Below are 18,397 nucleotides of genomic sequence, written 5' to 3'. Positions count from 1 at the left end.
CAAAACATATAGGCATCATGTGATAAAGATGCTCTCTGTGTACAAATTAAGTGTAGATCAAAAAAAAGAAAGAAAGAAACCTGGAAGGAAAGGTAACAGAAAAGCAAAGGCCAAAGGGGCTCAGAAATGAAGGATCCTCTTCACCATGTCTTTGTGTCCTGCCTCCAGATTTGGTGGGGTGGGTGGAAAGGGGAAACTTGAGTGTCTACTCTGAATACACCTGATGCTGGGTAGTATGCTTGTCACACACACACACACCTGTCCCCCATTCTACATATGGGGACAGGGAGCCACAAAAGGTAAGTACTTTGCCCGAAGGGAAACCCACTCCAGTACTCTTGCCTGGCAAAATCCCATGGACAGAGGTGCTGGGTGGACTGCAGTCCATGGCGTCAAACAGAGTTAAATATGACTGACTGACTAACACACAGTTATAAACAGATGGCAGTACCATAATTCAGACTCAGCATTTTCTTATTCCAAATCCATACTCTTAGGAATAGATGTGATTTGTTTGCTTTTCTTGGCTATCTCTCCCACTTCCCCCAGTAATTCAGATTATAATGAGGTCACTTTGTAAGTACAGTTGATCCTTGAATGACACAGGTTTGAGCTGCACTGACCCTCAACGTGCAGATTTTTTTCAACGAATATGTATCTCGGTTGGTTGAATCTGCAGGTGTGGAACCACAGGCACCAGTGGACCTATCTTGGTGACTAGTGTATAGACTACTTGGTTGAATTCAGGTGATGAGTTGCACATGGGGCAGGCTGTGTACTCAGCATGTGTATTGGGCTGGAATTTTATCCAAGCTGGATTGGAGGGGAAAGCTTCACCACTGCCAGCATGACAAATAGCTGCTGTGGGTACAGTAGTTTCCATAGGCCAAAAAGTCCCATGTGATGGGAGAGACCAGGGCCCAGAAGGCATCACACAGATGTTCAAACCACTTCTAAGAGAGCAGAGCTTGCACTGTCCTAACTCTCTCCTCACCCCACCTCCAGAGGGTTAGGAGATGCAAGAGCAAAAGGGGCAGGAGCCAGAGAGGAGAGTAGTCCAGGAACAAAAGCCAGAGTCAGGCTGAATAAAACTGGAATGAGCTGCGAATGTGGCAGGCAATGGGCCCCACTGTCTTGATTTCCGCCCACGCAGCACTGGATGGGTCGCCCGGGTTAGAGACGGAGGGTCCATCTGTACTTGAGCTCCTGGGAAGTTAAAGCCGAGAAGGGCATTGGAGCACATCTCCGGGACACTCCCTGTCAGAATGAAAACCAGCTGAGGAAGATGAAGGGCCCTGCTCAAGGTGACGCACTGTTCAGACAAACACACAAACCAGCAATTCCAATTCTTTTTTTTTTTTTAATTGAAGGATAATTGCTTTCCAGAATTTTGTTTTCTGTCAAATCTCAACATGAGTCAGCCATAGGTATACATATATCCCCTCCCTTTTGAATCTCCCTCCCATCTCCCTCCCTGCTGTTTACCAACCCCTTCTTAGGTGCCGGGCACTGGGCACAGTCAAGCATGTTGCTTTCTCCAACATCAGCTCCCCCCTCTTTGAGGCCTGGATTTTATTACTTTATTATTTTTATGTGACTTCATCAATGACAAGTTTATGGAGTTTTATGGTAGAGAAAACACCTGCAAGTCTTTGAGAGCTATGTTTGGTCAAAACCAGCTGGGATTTAAAGCAGGAAATGGACACAGGTTATTGAAAGCATTTTCCCCCTCACTACCCTGGATTTAGAATTGCTTCAGGATTACATAATTGTGTCTTTACGAGCACATAGTCAAAGAATTAGAAATAACGCAAAATGCGGAGCTTTGGGGAAAGGAGCTAGAGGAAGTGACCGGGTCCCTATGGGAACCCTGTTTGCTTTTCTCTTTTGCCTCTGGATGAAACTTGACTTGCCTAAGGCTGAAGGGAAGAAGGTGCAGGGATGCCACATAGCAAAGTAAGTGAAAGTTTGCTGACCACTTGCTCCCAAGGACCACTCAGAGAACAGCCTGTATTCAATAGGTGGAGAGCCCTCAGCACCCTAATTGACATCATCAACTCATTTTGGCCATAACATCACCTGCACCCCTTGGACAGGGGTTGCAGCAACTAATTGACACCAAATGCCTTCCAACGAGAGGCCAAATGGTTGGTATTTCAGTGTCTTACACTTCCTATCACCCTTGCAGGGTGAGCGTTTCCACTCTCAGAATGGAAAACCGAAGTTCAGAGCTTTTAATCCCTCTAAAGAACAAATTTATTAGAGTTTCCATTTGTTACATTTTTTTCTGGAGCTTCTGGGGTCCTGGTGGGCTTCCAGAGCCTCCTGGGTTCCTCCCCAAATATGCCAAGGTGCTTTCAGAGAAAAGAAGACCCCTGAGACACCAGAACAACTATACCTCCAATTCAGGGCCTAAATGCAGGAGCTCGGCCACGTGCAGTCACAGAGACCTTGTTTCCTGTCACCACGAGGGGAACACGGCTTAAGCTTTTAGAGGCTCAGTTCCCTCATCTGTAATGGAGACACCAATTGCCACCTGCTTGTGCTGTGGTAACCCAAGACATTACCAGTGTCAACTACCCAGCCCCACACAGAGCCATAGCAGGTATAAAGCCTAACTGTCCTGCCCACTGATGGAAGCTTGGTGGTCATCTTCCTCACCCCTGCTGGAAGGGTCGATGTTGGCTGAGAAAACACAATTGCTGTTGCTACCTTTTCTTCTTCGTTTTCAGTGAAACTAATTTGGTTTTACCAAGCAAGGAGACAGGTTTCAAAAGCCTGGGTCGAGCTTGTAATCAGAGAGCTTGGTAACAGTGCAGTCCTAATCAACCTGTGATTTCATGTCCCCACACACTCTGCCTCGGCCTTTGATCTGCGGTCCCGAGCAGTGGAATTCAGCAAGTCATATTTGCTGTGTGGATAGCAGAGGACTCGGAGCTCAGGTGTTTTACCCTGAGGTGATTAAGAGGGAAAAAAGGAGTTGTGTTTGTGCAAACCCACAGACACATCAAAAGGCCCTGGGCACGGGCCGGCTCGGCAAGGCAACACAGGTGAAACTCACAGGGTGTGATTCATCACAGTCTTTGATCCTCGAGTTTTGTGAGTCACACAGCCTCCCTGGGACAGTCTGCAAGCTCAGTGGGGTCTGAGTAGGAAGAAGAAAAACTCCAAGTGGGGAAAAAAAAAAAAAAGCTTTTTTTTTTTTTTTTTAGCAGGCGGCTGAGAGAGAGTAATTTTCTAGAGACGTGATTTTTGCTTGGTTGTCTCTGAGGCAGCTGTGTTGTAGCTGGATTCCGGGATTTCTGTAGCATGGGACAGTTTGGGGTGTGTCTTGTGTCCCTGCGGCTCCTCAACAGTAAGATTGCATTGAGCACCTACTGTATACAAGGGGTTATGCTAAGTATCCTTAGAGATGGGACTTTTGTATTAATTTTTAAATCCATGGCTCTTTATGTGGCCTTTTATGAAATCGCATTTAAGTGGAGAGTGCACAGGCTCTGAGACAAGAGTAACCTGGGTACAAATTCTGATTCCCCTGTGTTCCGTTTGTGTGACTTTGAGAGATGTCATTGCCCTCTCTGTGTATGGTTTCTGACAGTGTATAGACTGTTTCTGGCGTTCAGTTACACGATTATGCTCCTACTTCCTTCTTCCTTTTTGCACTTAACTATTTCACTCTTGCCATGGACAGATGCATCCACCATGCCAGCATTTATCAGATATAATGTTACCACAAGGATAAGTAAGACCCGGTTTTTATCCTTATTAAGCTCTCAGTCTGCAAAGGAGACATTTAGTAAAACACTTTACCAAATCCAGTATGATAGGTACATATTTGTCTTAGTGCTGTGTTGAAATACGCTGATAGATATTTTATCTGAAAATTGAAGGCTTCCCTTGAGAGGTGATGCTTCTGGAACTGGGTTTTGAAGGATGAATAGGAGTTTACATAGGAAGAACTAAATAAACTTAGTAGTTAGTATTTCTCCTTTTTATTTCTTCTCTTCCTTTTGCTCTTCTCCACTTCCTCCTACCCACCCCCATTCTTCTCCTTCCCTCCTACCGCCTCCTCCTTCATATTCATATTTTATTGCTAACAAGAATATCCACCTGGAAATGTGCCCAGTAGGGAAAAGAAGACTGGATTTAATTAGGAAAATTACAATTGTCTTCTCTAAACAGCCTGTTAGTTTTTCTTTTTTTAATTGAAGTATAGTTGATTTACAATATTGTGTTTCTGCTGTACAACAAAGCGAGTCAGTTATACATATATACATATTCTTTTTCATATTCTTTTCTATTATGTTTTATTACAGGATTTTGTATATAGCTCCCCGTGTCATACAGTAAGACCTTGTTTATTTTATATATTGTAGTTTGAATGTTCCAATCCCAAACTCCTAATTTACTCTCCATATCCCTTTTCATAACCAAAGTTTGTTTTCTAAGTCTCTTGAATCTCTCTGTGTTTCATAAATAAGTTCGTTTGTATCATATTTTAGATTTCACATATAGTAGATATCATGATATTTGCCTTTGACTTAGTATGATAATCTCTAGGTCCGTCCATGTTGCTGCAAATTGCACTATTTCTTTCTTTCCATGGCTGAGTAACGTTCCCACGTGTATATACCACAGCTTTATCCTGTCGATGGACTCCTAGGTCTTGGCGATTGTAAATAGTTAAGCAGCATGTTAGTTTTTTACCCCCGTGGCAAGTCATTCTGCTTTCAACTCTGTTCCCAGTTCACTCTGGATGCATACATTTATAACTCACTTTGCACCTGCTTTCCCTTCTCGGTGGGACTGTGAAGGGAATCTGGATGTCCTGGGTACTTGGAGGGGCTCACATCGTTTTCCTCGACCTTAACGGTTCCCGTCTCTCCGTGCCCACAGATGGGAAGCCGGTGTCTCTGTCCCCGCTGGAGGCCCAGCCACACAGCCCCCGGTACACTGCGTCCAGCCAGCGGGAGCGCGAGAGCCTGGAGGTGCGAGTGCGCGAGGTGGAGGAGGAGAACCGTGCCCTCCGCCGGCAGCTCAGCTTGGCCCAGGGCCGCAGCCCATCCCACCGGCGTGGCAACCACTCTAAGACCTACTCCATGGAGGAGGGCACCGGCGACAGTGAGAATCTTCGCGCCGGCATCGTGGCGGGCAACAGCTCCGAGTGCGGGCAGCAGCCGGTCGTGGAGAAGTGCGAGGTAAAGAGCCCTGGGAACCTTCCAAGGACCCAGCCCCTCATTGCCCACCCTGGCCGATGCCTCCTGGAAGCATGGCCAGTGGCCTGGAAAGAGCTGGCATGCTTGACTCAGGCCTGGGTGTGAATCTGGCTAGGTTACTCACTTTGCCTGGCAGATTGTTTAAGCCTCAGCCTCAGTTTTCCTCATCTGAAAAATGGGGATAAGAAAGCCTGCACCACAGAGGTATTTCTGCCATGATACTTTTTTTCCTTAATGAATTTCATTTTTGTTTCACTTTGTAAAAACATTTGTTCGTTTATGTATTTACTTTTGGCTGTGCTGGGTCTTCATTGCTGTGTGCGGGTCTTCTCTAGTTGTGACCAGCGAGGACTGCTTCTCCAGTTTACACGGGCTTCTCATTGTGGTGGCTTCTCTTGTGGTGGAGCATGGGCTTTAAGTGAGGGGTCAGCAGTAGTGCTCACGGGCTTAGTTGCCCCACAGCACGTGGAATCTTCCTGGACCAGGGATTGAGCGCATGTCCCCTGTATTGGCAAATCGACTCTTCACCAGTCGACCGCCAGGGAAGTCCTACAGGTTTGAAAGGGGAAAGGGGAGAAGGGGAGGATCTCATTGAGTCATCGAGGCAGGAAGTTGGGTTCTGCACCCTTCTCCATCGTGTGACTAGTATTATCTTGCCTGCATGGTCCACTTGGCAGGTTGCTTGGGGGCGCTGCTGGGGAGTAGAGAGCCAGCTAGTCATTTGTTAACTGCATAATTCTTCATCCTTCCTTCTACCTAGCAAAAGAACCAATGGCTTAGGCAAGGCATGGTATGCATTCAGGAGAGCATAAGACAGGAATTATGTTAAATTGCCTAGTGATCTGCCTCCTATAATTAGGTACTGACTGTATGCCAGGCCCAGTCTCATTTAATCGTCCACAGCCATTGCCAGTGGCCTCTGTTATGGAAGATCTCTGTTTTACATCTTTGAAAATGAGCACTTAGCAACTTTAACAGTTAAACGCTCATGATCTAGGCTGGTCTGGGGTGGGCCCTAACTTGGGAATGGTCTTTCCCTGCCTGAGTAAAGGCTGGTTTGATTTCTTTCAGGTTCTCTACTCTCTGGTTATGGTCATGACATCAGTTTAGAATGTGGGCTGGCCCGGGGGAGGAAATGCTTTTCCTCGAGTGTGTATACATTATTATGACTCAGACTGACTTAAACCACTGGGTAAGATTAAGGAGGTGAAAAATAGAAAAGGAAAAGGAAAAAAAGAAATGGGAGGGTGCAAATGTAACAGAGGGCGAAAACAGGATTCCTCTTCCTGCTGTTGCCTGTGTGGCCAGTGGCTTCCTTCTCCTGCTCAGCTTTCTGAGATACACACATCCCATTTCTAAAGAGGGCTTCTGCCCCAAGTGTCCCACAAAATAGTGTGGGCAAAAGACCACTGGCTTTTATTCCTGCCCTGTAGATAGGTTCATCTGTATCATTTCTCTAGATTCCACATACATGTTTTGATATATAATATTTTGTTTTTCTCTTTCTGACTTCACTCTGTATAACAGACTCTAGGTCCATCCACCTCTCTACAGATGACCCAATTTCATCCCTTTATATGGCTGAATAATATTTCAGTAATGTATATATGTACCACGTCTTCTTTATCGATTCATCTGTCAGTGGACATTCAGGTTGCTTTCATATCCTGTTATAAACAGTGCTATGATGAACATTGGGGTACACATGTTTTTGATGGATGGGAGGAAGATCCAAGAGGGAGGAGTTATATGTATGCATGTAACTGGTTCACTTTGTCATACAGCAGAAACCAACACAACGTTGTAAAACAGTTATACCTCCATTTTTTTTTTAAAGGCTTTCAAAGTGGGAGACAGGAGCCCAAATCTGGCTCCCTTCCTACCTTGATGGTGGTGAGGCTCTGAGCACTTTACATCACTCTTCTGCGTGTGGATTTCTTTGTTTGTATGTTATGAGTTAAAATCAAGTTCTTGCCTCAAACTGTTTCAGTGGTAACAACGTATACTAGAACTTTAGGCAAACGGTAGCATCATTAGTTGTGTTAGTAGTTGGCTTCACTGTGATTTATCAAACAATTCCAAGTAACAGCTACTTTGCACCATTTTTCTGTTTACATGTAAGAAGTCTGGAGGCTGCCGGTGTAGGGATGTTCATATCTGGAAGGCAGCCTTTCTTTATCTCGTCACCCAGCTGGCATGACTGGCATTCTTAAGGTCATTGCATGGTAGAGCTTCAGCTCTGTCAGTCACATTCCATCTAGCCCGGAAGGGGGAGAGTATCAGCTTGCTTTAGGAACATGTCTTAGAAATTTCACAGTCAGTCCCTTTAAGATCACACTGGCAGAACTTCATTTAGCTGGTACCTTTAGCTGCCACCTGGCTACAAGGGAGCCTAGAAAACAGATTTTTCTTCAAAGAAGTCGTATTCTCTGTTAACATTTTGGAATTTGGCTACTAGAAAGTGAAAGTGTTAGTCGCTCGGTTATGTCCAACTCTGCATGATCCCATGGACTGTAGTCTGCCAGGCTCCTCTGTCCATGGAATTCTCCAGACAAGAATACTGGAGTGGGTAGCCATTTCCTTGTCCAGGGGATCTTCCAGACCCAGGTAACAAATCCAGGTCGCCTGCATTGCAGGCAGACTCTTTACTGTCTGAGCCAGTAGCCACTGGGGAGGCCCTTGGCTGCTAGAGAACCGATATTATGGTTACAGTGAATATTCTCTGTCAAATGAGTAGTTACCGAACTGGGTTGTACATTAGAATTACATACCCAAACATGCATATTCATGGAACCCATCCATCCTACTGATTGAGAATCTCTGAGAATAGGGCTCAAAATTTAGGTATTAAAATTTTGTATCCACGTGATTCTGAGATATCTAGTAGAAACTGTTTGGAAACTACTGCTTTAAAGAACAACTAGAATAAATTATGGGGTTCACTTTTTGCTCTTTGAAAGATAGAGATCTTGGGCTTGTTGCTACCATAACTTATCTTTTAGTCTTTTGCACCTGAGAATTAGGTTTTGTACATTTATTTATTGAGCACACCCCATGGCATGTGGGACCTTGGTTCCTTGACCAGGGATTGAACCCATCCCTGCTCAGAGTCTTAACCACTGGAGTGCCAGAGAAATCCTTGTTCGTTTATTATACATTTTGTGCGTCTTGATAATGTTACTTCTTAGTTATTTTTATGGTGGAATTCACCTATGATGAACCCTGGATTCTGTTCAGAGTTTCCATAGATGAATTAGCAAGTTCTGGCCTGCTGGCATCTTATTTCAATGTTGTCTCCTCCAGGGGCACACGTGCCCTGAGATGCTGGCTTTAGACCTATTAGCAATATGCTTCTTCTGTTTCCATCACTTGGCATCTTCAAAGATTTTAGGGAAAATTCCATAGAGCCAAACAAGAAATGTCAGTCAGTGGAGTCAAAATAGAATCCTCCTCCTTCGGCAGCGCTTATGGTTACAAGTGCTCAAGCTGGTCCTGACACTCTGTCAGCGTGCAGGGCCTCGTAACTAGGGACGTTGTCATCATCTCTGGTGGCGCTGGAACTTCTCTGGGCTATGACAAGTATTTCTGAAAACCCTTCTGTAATGATGCCTGGGCTGTCAGCTGAGATTGCTGGTGATAGACACCGGGGCCTTGTGCCCTCTTATGGTTCCCTAATGATATCCCCTTCAAGTCGCTGCTGCCCGTTTTCTTGCTGCATATTTCTGTTGTCAGGGCAATTCTGCTTCCACGAGGGACTGGTTTCTCTGTGCTTCTGGACTTGGAACAGAATGGTCCTCTTTGATCTCCGCTTCTGCCTCTGTTTGTACAGATATGTGCATTTTTCTTGCATTTCTGGTTCTGGTCCATTCTGGGAGTCAGCCGTGGTTCAGCACAAAAACTGTAAACTCGAGTCAGAATGTCTAACCAGAAATCTTTACTTTGCCACTCACTAGCCATGTGACCTGGGGCAGTTCAGTTACTCTCTTGGGATCTATTTTATTATGAAATGAGAATAATAATGTGTTCTTCCCTGTGCATTTGTTACAATGAAACGAGATAGCAGGTGGGAAAGTAACCCTGGATGGGTGTCACATGTGCTTATTATGAATCTTCCAGTTCCCAATTGCTGCCTAAGAGATCACCTAAAACGTAAATGGCTTCAAACAACACCAGTCATTTTGTTAGCTCTCATGGTGTCTGTGGGTGAGGGATTTGAGAAGGGCGTAGCTGAGTGATTCTGGTGGGTAGAAGGGCTCGTGCAGTTAGTTAGTGGCTGGAGCAGGAACGGCAAGGGTTGGAGCTGTGGGCACTGGCCTGGTGTCTTTCTTTGCTGTTATAGGTTTGGGGCCTTCCATGTGGTCTCTCCATGGCTGGTTTGGGCGTCCTCACAACATGGCAGCTCCAGGATGGCCAGCTACTTCCATGGCAGCTGATGGCTTTTAAGTACAAGTATTCCAGTGAGCAAGGCAGAACAGAAACACTTTAATGACCTGGTCTCAAAAGTCACAGTGTCACTTTCGTCCATAATATAGACTGTTGGTTGAAACAGTTACAAAATCTAACCCACTTTGAAGGGAGAAGGGCATACACCCCATCTCTGAATGGAAGGAATGTCGAAGAACTGAAGCAGCAACAATTGATATTATTATTATGGAAAGTCAGGTGAATGGTAATGGCTGATGTCACACCACCCCTTGAGGAAGTATCTCTTTCCTTCTATCCCATGCTTTGGACTGTATTCAAAACTGTAATAGCAATGTGATAATAAGAAAAGTGAACACGTATTGAGTCCTGCAAATGTAGGAAACAGCATGCTAAAACTTACATGAAATATCTCATTTAATCTGCATAACATACGTTCTTCTTTTTATAGAGTAGAAAGCTACCACTGAGAAAAGTTAAATAATTATGGCAATGTCATACTGCTAGGAAGAGGTGGAGCTCACATTTAAACCTAGGCAGTTGGCTTCCTAGAGCCTATGCTTTGAACCACTGTACTGAGCACTGTGAATTAGAGCTGCTGGGACCTGTGCTCCATCAGCTCAGAGCTGCAGTCCTTATTCTCTGCCTGGCAGGTGCCTCATCTCAGAAGGCTTCTGGGTGACAGGCATGAAAGATGTGGGGGTCACCTTTCAGCTTGGGGGCTGTCACAGCCCTATGGGGGTACTCATTCCTCTGTGGTCTAAGCAAAGACCTGACTGTTCTTTAAAAAGAAGTTGGGTTGTTTCGCGGTGCCTGCCAGATTGTGATTGCATTTGTCAGCTCAGCAGGAGTTGAGCGTTTTGCTTTAGGTTTTATGTTTATAAACCTTGACACCTCTTACCTGCATTTTCTGGGTCCCTAACAAACCCAACAGAATTTTGATCTTTTTGTTTTTACTTCATCTTCAGGGTCTTTCTATAATTACCCCACAGTGAAGGGGTTTGTCTGACATCTTTTCATACACCATGTCACCATTGGAAGATACTTGTACAGCCTTTGGATTCACATTTCATTCGCTTCATATGTTGTCTTTGAGGCTCCTTCAAGGAGATAAATCTGATAAGATATTTTCCCCTGAATGTCGCACCCTTGAACTAGGGGACCTTGTACTAGAAGGTACCTCCATATGAAGCCGCTTCAGTCATGTCCCAGTCTCTGCCACTCCATGGCCTACACACCGCCAGGCTCCTCTGCCCATGGGATTTGCCAGGCAAGAACACTGGAGTGGGTCGCCATGTCCTCCTCCAGGGACCCCCGGCTCAGGAACTGGACGCGGGTCTGGTGCATCTCCTGCACTGGCAGGCAGGTTCTTTATCACTAGCGCCCCCTGGGAAGCCCACTGGGATGTACCTAGGAGGACTTGTTCCTGTAGCGATTTTCAGGGACCCAAGCTCTAAGTGTGGCCTTTCAGATGCCTCCCTTGAGTATATTACGTATTGCTTTGGGGCAACTTATTCCCAAAACTTAACAGTCTCATGCCACATGCATTTTATTATCTCATAGTTTCTGAAAAGTGGGAATCTGGGAGCAGCTTAGCTGGGGGTTGTGGCTCCAGGTCTCCCCTGAGGTTGCGGTTCAAGCATCTGCTGGGGCTGCCTCAGCCGAAGGCTTGATCAGGGCTGGGGCATCCGTTTCCGAGCTGGCACACTGGCCTGGCTGGGGGTTTCTGAATCCCTCTTTTTATAAAGGAGTCACTGAGGACCAGAGAGCTTAAGTCACTTGTCCAAGACCACCCAGCTGGCCAGAGGAAGAGCTAGGGCCGCCATCTGGCTCTTCTGGCTTCCAGGGCTTTACTTTTGTGCAGGAGAAGCCTGGGTCCCCTGTTCTGCCCCCTCTGCCTTTTCCTTACCCTGGAGGAGGCGTCAGTTCCAAGGCCGTGGGAGACTGGGGTAGCTGTGGGCGGAGCTCTGCCTCTCCTGGTTCTGTAGAAGTGAGGGGGGTGGTCCTCCTCACAGAAAGTCGGAAACAGATTCTGTGGACACCCCTCCTCTCCCAACAGAATCACAGCTAACATCTGTGGAGTGTTTAACCAGAGACACCCTTCAGAGAGCTTTAGCTAGAGTGGTTCTTGAGGTGGGGTCCCTAGACCGCCAGCATTAGCATCACCTGGATGTGGGGAATCCTCAGACTCCTACAGAACCTCCTGAATGAGAAACTTGTCCGGGGGGAGGGACCCCACACTCTGTGTTAACAAACCCTCCAGGGCTTCTGATGGATGTTAGAGTTTGAGGACCACTTATCCTAAACAAGTCCTTGAGGGTAAGTAGAATCATGCCCCCCATTTTACAGATAAGGAAGTCAGAGCCAGGGGATGACGCCCAGCTTCTCTTTGTGCTGCGTATGCAGTCAGTGATGTGAACAAGCATCAGTTCAGTCATGCACTTATGTGTCTGATCCCCTCAGTTATCCAGTGGAGCATCTATATTTATCTCCATTTTACAGGTGAGTCAATGAGGTTCAGGGATATAAAGCAGCTGTTCCAAGATCACACAGTGACTTGTGTTGACATTGCTGCTCAAACCAAGGTCTCTCTACCCTTGTTGGGTTTTCCCCACTAACTGGGGAAACGGCCTCTGCAGCCAGCTGTGTGCCTCTCCCCAGCTGCCGCGACAGCATCTATCCTCTGGGAGGTCTTGCCTCCCCACCCCTGTCCCCAGCAACTGCAGTCCAGGATCTAGACCTTAGCCTTGACTTTCCCCCTCGCATCACATGCCAGCATTTAAATAGGTTTCGCTCTCACTCCCACTCCTAAAGGCTTCCAGTTAGCAGAGGCTTTTACTGCATTGTGCCGCCCAGGCAGAATGCCCTGAGGGGAGCACCTGAGCTTTTCAGTGCAGTTCAGTCGCTCAGTCATGTCCAACTCTTTGCAACCCCTTGAATTGCAGCATGCCAGGCCTCCCTGTCTAATACCAACTCCCGGAGTTCACTCAGACTCATATCCATCGAGTCAGTGATGCCATCCAGCCATCTCATCCTCTGTCATCCACTTTTCCTCCTGCTTCCAATCCTGCCCAGCATCAGAGTCTTTTCCAATGAGTCAACTCTTCGCATCAGGTGGCCAAAGTACTGGAGTTTCAGCTTTAGCATCATTCCTTCCAAAGAAATCCCAGGGTTGATCTCCTTCAGAATGGACTGGTTGGATCTCCTTGCAGTCCAAGGGAATCTCAAGAGTCTTCTCCAACACCACAGTTCAAAAGCATCAATTTTTCAGCACTCAGCTTTCTTCACAGTCCAACTCTCACATCCATACATGACCACTGGAAAAACCATAGCCTTGACTAGACAGACCTTAGTCAGCAAAGTAATGTCTCTGCTTTTGAATATGGTATCTAGGTTGGTCATAACTTTTCTTCCAAGGAGTAAGCGTCTTTTAATTTCATGGCTGCAGTCACCATCTGCAGTGATTTTGGAGCCCCAAAAAATAGTCTGACATTGTTTCCACTGTTTCCCCATCTATTTCCCATGAAGTCATGGGACCAGATGCCATGATCTTCGTTTTCTGAATGTTGAGCTTTAAGCCAACTTTTTCACTCTCCTCTTTCACTTTCATCAAGAGGCTTTTTAGTTCTTCTTCACTTTCTGCCATAAGGGTGGTGTCATCTGCATATCTGAGGTTATTGATATTTCTCTTGGCAGTCTTGATTCCAGCTTGTGCTTCTTCCAGCTCAGCGTTTCTCATGATGTACTCTGCATAGAAGTTAAATAAGCAGGGTGACAATATACAGCCTTGACGTACTCCTTTTCCTATTTGGAACCAGTCTGTTGTTCCATGTCCAGTTCTAACTGTTGCTTCCTGACCTGCATATAGGTTTCTCAAGAGGCAGGTCAGATGGTCTGGTATTCCCATCTCTTTCAGAATTTTCCAGAGTTTATTGTGATCCACACAGTCAAAGGCTTTAGCATAGTCAATAAAGAAGAAATAGATGTTTTCCTGGAACTCTTGCTTTTTCCATGATCCAGCGGATATTGGCAATTTGATCTCTGGTTCTTGTGCCTTTTCTAAAACCAGCTTGAACATCTGGAAGTTCACGGTTCACGTATTGCTGAAGCCTGGCTTGAAGAATTTTGAGCATTGCTTTACTAGCGTGCAATTGTGCAGTAGTTTGAGCATTCTTTGGCATTGCCTTTCTTTGGGATTGGAATGAAAACTGACCTTTTCTAGTCCTGTGGACACTGCTGAGTTTTCCAAATGTGCTGGCATCTTGAGTGCAGCACTTTCACAGCATCATCTTTCAGGATTTGAAACAGCTTAACTGGAATTCGATCACCTCCACTAGCTTTGTTCGTAGTGATGCTTTCTAAGGCCCACTTGACTTTACATTCCAGGATATCTGGTTCTAGGTGAGTCATCACACCATCATGATTATCTTGGTCGTGAAGATCTTTTTTGTACAGTTCTTCTGTGTATTCTTGCCACCTCTTCTTAATATCTTCTGCTTCTGTTAGGTCCAGACCATTTCTGTCCTTTATTGACCCCATCTTGGCATGAAATGTTCCCTTGGTATCTCTAATTTTCTTGAAGAGATCTCTAGTCTTTCCCATTCTGTTGTTTTCCTCTATTTCTTTACATTGATTTGAGGAGGAAGGCTTTCTTATCTCTTCTTGCTATTCTTTGGAACTCTGCATTCAGATGCTTATATCTTTCCTTTTCTCCTTTGCTTTTCACCTCTCTTCTTTCCACAGCTATTTGTAAGGCCTCCCCAGAAAGCCATTTTGCTTTTTTGCATTTCTTTTCCATGGGGATGGTCTTGATCCCTGTCTCCTGTACAATGTCACAAACCTTCATCCATAGTTCATCAGGCACTCTATCTATCAGATGTAGGCCCTTAAATCTATTTCTCACTTCCACTGTATAATCATAAGGGATTTTGATTTAGGTCATACCTGAATGGTCTAGTGGTTTTCCCTACTTTCTTCAGTTTAAGTCTGAATTTGGCAATAAGGAGCTCATGATCTGAGCCACAGTCAGCTCCCAGTCTTGTTTTTGTTGACTGTATAGAGCTTCTCCATCTTTGGCTGCGAAGAATATAATCAATCTGATTTCGGTGCTGACCATCTGGTGATGTCCGTGTGTAGAGTCTTCTCCTGTGTTGTTGGGAGAGACCTGAGCTTTCAGGTCTCTGCTAACGGTGTCAGTGGGGGAAGCAGAGCAAGTAGAGTGGTGTTTACTTCTGCCCAGGCCACAGCTTGCCTGCCGTCCCTTATTAGTTTGGTCTGAATTTCATTTGGGGCAGCGGCTCTTCTTCTCCTGCATGCACGTATGAGCACACAGCCCAATGGGACTGTCTCCTGTTGGAGGGCAGTTCTCTCTCAGGTTATGAGGAGGCTAATACAGCTGTGAATCCCTGCTGACTCTGGAGATTGGAGTGAGTGTTGCCCTAGTCTAGTAGCTGTAGTGTCTTCTGCTGGAAGTTGATCCTGCGTCCGCCTGGTCTCAGTGCTGCTGGCCGCTCTGGGCGGCAGGGACACTGAGCCTGTGGACATGGGAGCATCTGCAGTCTCTGATGGGATTGTCTGGTTGATTGTATTTCTCCCTGTCCCTTGACCTGGGGAACAAAGGCCAATTGACCTTTCTATCCTTTGATCCCAGGACAGCGCCTGGCACATCAGTCTCTCTAAAAGCACCTATGTCATGCCTGAATTCTTCCTGCATGCCCCAACAGTGAAGGTCACTTACTTGACCCCAGTGGTATCAGGAACGAAGCCCAGTCCACAGCCCTGGCACTCTTACCTGTGTCTCCAGGTACAGCTTGCAGCATCGTATTAATGACTAAAGGGAGAAAGCAGGAAGCTTTCCTTATAAAAAATCTTGTGCTCTCTGTGTCTGAGAATTTTGTATAGTGCTTTAACATTTTTTTAAGTTAAAAAAAAAATATTTTGGCCGCACTGCATGGCTTGTGGAATCTTCGTTCCCTAAGCAAGGATTGAACCCAGCCCTCAGCAGTAAAAACACTGAGTTGTAATCACTGGATCTCCAGGGAATGTCCCTTCCAATTTATACCTACAATTTATCCATTCTTAGGTTTGTTATTTGGATGTCCTTCTGCCTTGCTTTGCCTTAGGGATCAGTGATACATCTATGGATGCCCCAAAGTCATCAGAGGTCCCCTTCTAGCCCTCAGGATAAATGGGGTGCTGAGGAGTAGTTACCAGAATTAGTCAGGTCCTGGCAAGAAACAGGGGGCACACTCACAGAAGGTGGGGAGAGGATTTAACACAGGGCCAGAGGCGTGGGCAGGGTTCCGGGGAACCAGTGAGGGTTGTAAAGTTCCCAGGAGGGAGTCACCACAACCCCTGGGCCTGCGGGGGGCAGGAGGAGGACTTGTGGAACCAGAACTAGAGGTAAAAGAGGGTGAGGGCCTTTGGACTCCCGCTGAGGTCTCCCACTGACCAAACTCAAGCAGAAACCAGAGGCAGGAGGAACACAGTTTGTTGTTGCTGTTGTTGTTCAGTCCCTGAGTCATGTCTGACTCTTTTCCACCCCATGGGCCACAGCAGGCCAGGCTTCCCTGTCCTTCACTCTCTCCCGGACTTTGCTCAAACTCATGTCCATTGAGTTCGATGCCATCCAACCATCTCATCCTCTGTTGTCCCCTTCTTCTTTTGCCTTCGGTCTTTCCCAGCATCAGGATCTTTTCCAGTGAGTCAGCTCTTCCCATCAGGTGGCCAAAGTATTGTAGCATCAGCGTCAGTCCTTCCAATGAATATTCAGGACTGATTTCCTGTAGAATCGACTGGTTAGATCCCCTTGCAGTCCAAGGGACGCTCAAGAGTCTTCTGCAACTCCACAGTTCAAAAACATCAATTCTTCAGCACTCAGCTTCTTTATGATCCAACTCTCACATCAGTACGTGACTACTGGAAAAACCATAGTTTTGACTAGATGGACCTTTGTCGGCAAAGGGATGGCTCTACTTTTTGATACACTTTCTAGGTTCATCATAGCTTTCCTTCCAAGAAGCAAGTATCTTTTTATTTCATGGCTGCACTTACCATCTGCAGTGATTTTGGAGCTCAAGAAAATAAAATCTGTCACTGCTTCTACTTTTTCCACTTCTGTTCACCATGAAGTGATGGGACCAGATTCCATGATCTTAGTTTTTTGAATGTTGAGTTTTAAGCCAGCTTTTTCACCCTCCTTTTTCACCCTCATCAAGAGTTCCTCTTAGCTTTCTGCCATAAGGGTGGTGTCACCTGCATATCTGAGGTTGTTGATATTTCTCCTGGCAATCTTGATTCCAGGTTGTGCTTCATCTAGCCCAGCATTTTGCATGGTGTACTCTGCAGATAAGTTAAATAAGCAGGGTGACAAGAACCCAATTAATTCAGTCTAAAAAAGGTTCTCAGTGCACAAATCCCGTTGGAAAAGGGCAGTGAGTCCATGATCACACTATATTCAGACATTTTGACCAATAAAGGCAAGTATCATGTCTACCAAGTATAGGGGAGGAGTGGCTGAGTGGTCACAGAATCTGATGCTAGACCCTTTCCTTTGAGGGGAGGAACATCCAGGTATCTGGGACCACCTTTAAGCCACCACACTGAGAAACTTGAAACCTGGACTTCATAGCTTCAGAATGGAAAATTCTCTTAGTGAGGCCATGTATGCACCCCTGGTCCTTCAAGGAACCTTCGTCCCTGTCCCCAGACTGTCCCCGCTCCTGCCTCGAGCCTCACCTCACTTCTGCCATTCTCTTCTGCACCCATAAAATTTGGGACCATCCCGAGCTCTTTCAGGTACGTGTTCGTGACACTCCAATTTTCTGCCTTCCTGGGTAGCAGGGCTCTGCGGTGGCGGCTGCAGATGATGAATTTATTCATGGTGGCAGGTGTACTGGATGAAACTAAAGAGATTGGGAAATTATGTAAAATGTTTGAGAATGTGTGCGCTTGTGCTTACATTTAATGGGCCCATTTTAAAAAGTCCCTGAACCCTGAAGCCAAGACAAAGTTTGATATCTCGGAGGCTGGGTATTTAAATATTTGCGATTCCAAAGAGCCTGATTCAGCGTGCATTTACCCATTCTTGTTCCCACCCTGGTTATACCTCCCATGGGCAGGCATTTTCCTATTCATCTCCTCCACTATTCAAACAGTGACAGTTGCATCTGCCTTACAGACTTTGATTCTAAGTCTTTGGGAGATATTTTCCAGAGATAAGTGGGGCTGTCGTCATTTTACAGGTGGGGAAGATGAGATGTGCAGAAATGAGATTGAAAAGGTGGCTTTGGTGTCCTGTGGGATCTGAGCCTCCCCTCACTGCCCCTCTCCTTCCTTAAAACAGGGTTTCCTAGAGACAGTGCTCTTGACCTTTTGCACATAGGGTGATTCTTTGGGGCCCACCCTGTGCCTTGTAGAATGCAGAGCAGCATCTCTGCCTCCACCCATAGACTGCCACTCCTTGCATCCCCAGGAGTGACAACCCAAAATGACTTCAGACATTGCCACATGTCGTAGGGGAGGCAAAGGGGAGTGGATTACCCCCTATTGAGAACCACTGCCTTCTAGTAGGGTAGTTAAGGTCTTGGACATCTGAGAGTGTGAGTTAATTGGTGTGAGACAGGGCTGGCACAGGGTACATTTTTGAGATCTTTTGGGTGTTTCTGACGCACCACCAGCAGGGTGAAGAATCTCTTATGCAGAATTAAAATGCCATCTCTCTCAGCCTGTCTCCTGATCTCTAATACTGAAACAATAAC

At 46.0% G+C, this 18,397-nt stretch overlaps 1 protein-coding gene across 4 annotated transcripts in view; it reads left to right on the top strand.

Annotated features, from left to right (window-relative positions):
- The window catches only part of LARGE1 (LARGE xylosyl- and glucuronyltransferase 1), a 606,971-nt gene that overhangs the window by 267,389 nt on the left and 321,185 nt on the right, over positions 1–18,397 (top strand). For all 4 annotated transcript variants that reach the window (XM_052639332.1, XM_052639333.1, XM_052639334.1 and 1 more), the window contains exon 3: positions 4,897–5,198. In XM_052639332.1, the coding sequence (XP_052495292.1) occupies positions 4,897–5,198 (302 nt within the window). The remainder of the gene's footprint in view (positions 1–4,896; positions 5,199–18,397) is intronic.

This window comes from Budorcas taxicolor, chromosome 5 (assembly GCF_023091745.1).
Source record: "Budorcas taxicolor isolate Tak-1 chromosome 5, Takin1.1, whole genome shotgun sequence".
Taxonomy (NCBI): Eukaryota; Metazoa; Chordata; class Mammalia; order Artiodactyla; family Bovidae; genus Budorcas; species Budorcas taxicolor.
Note: the sequence above shows the minus strand (reverse complement) of the source record. Positions and strands in the feature narration are given on the sequence as shown.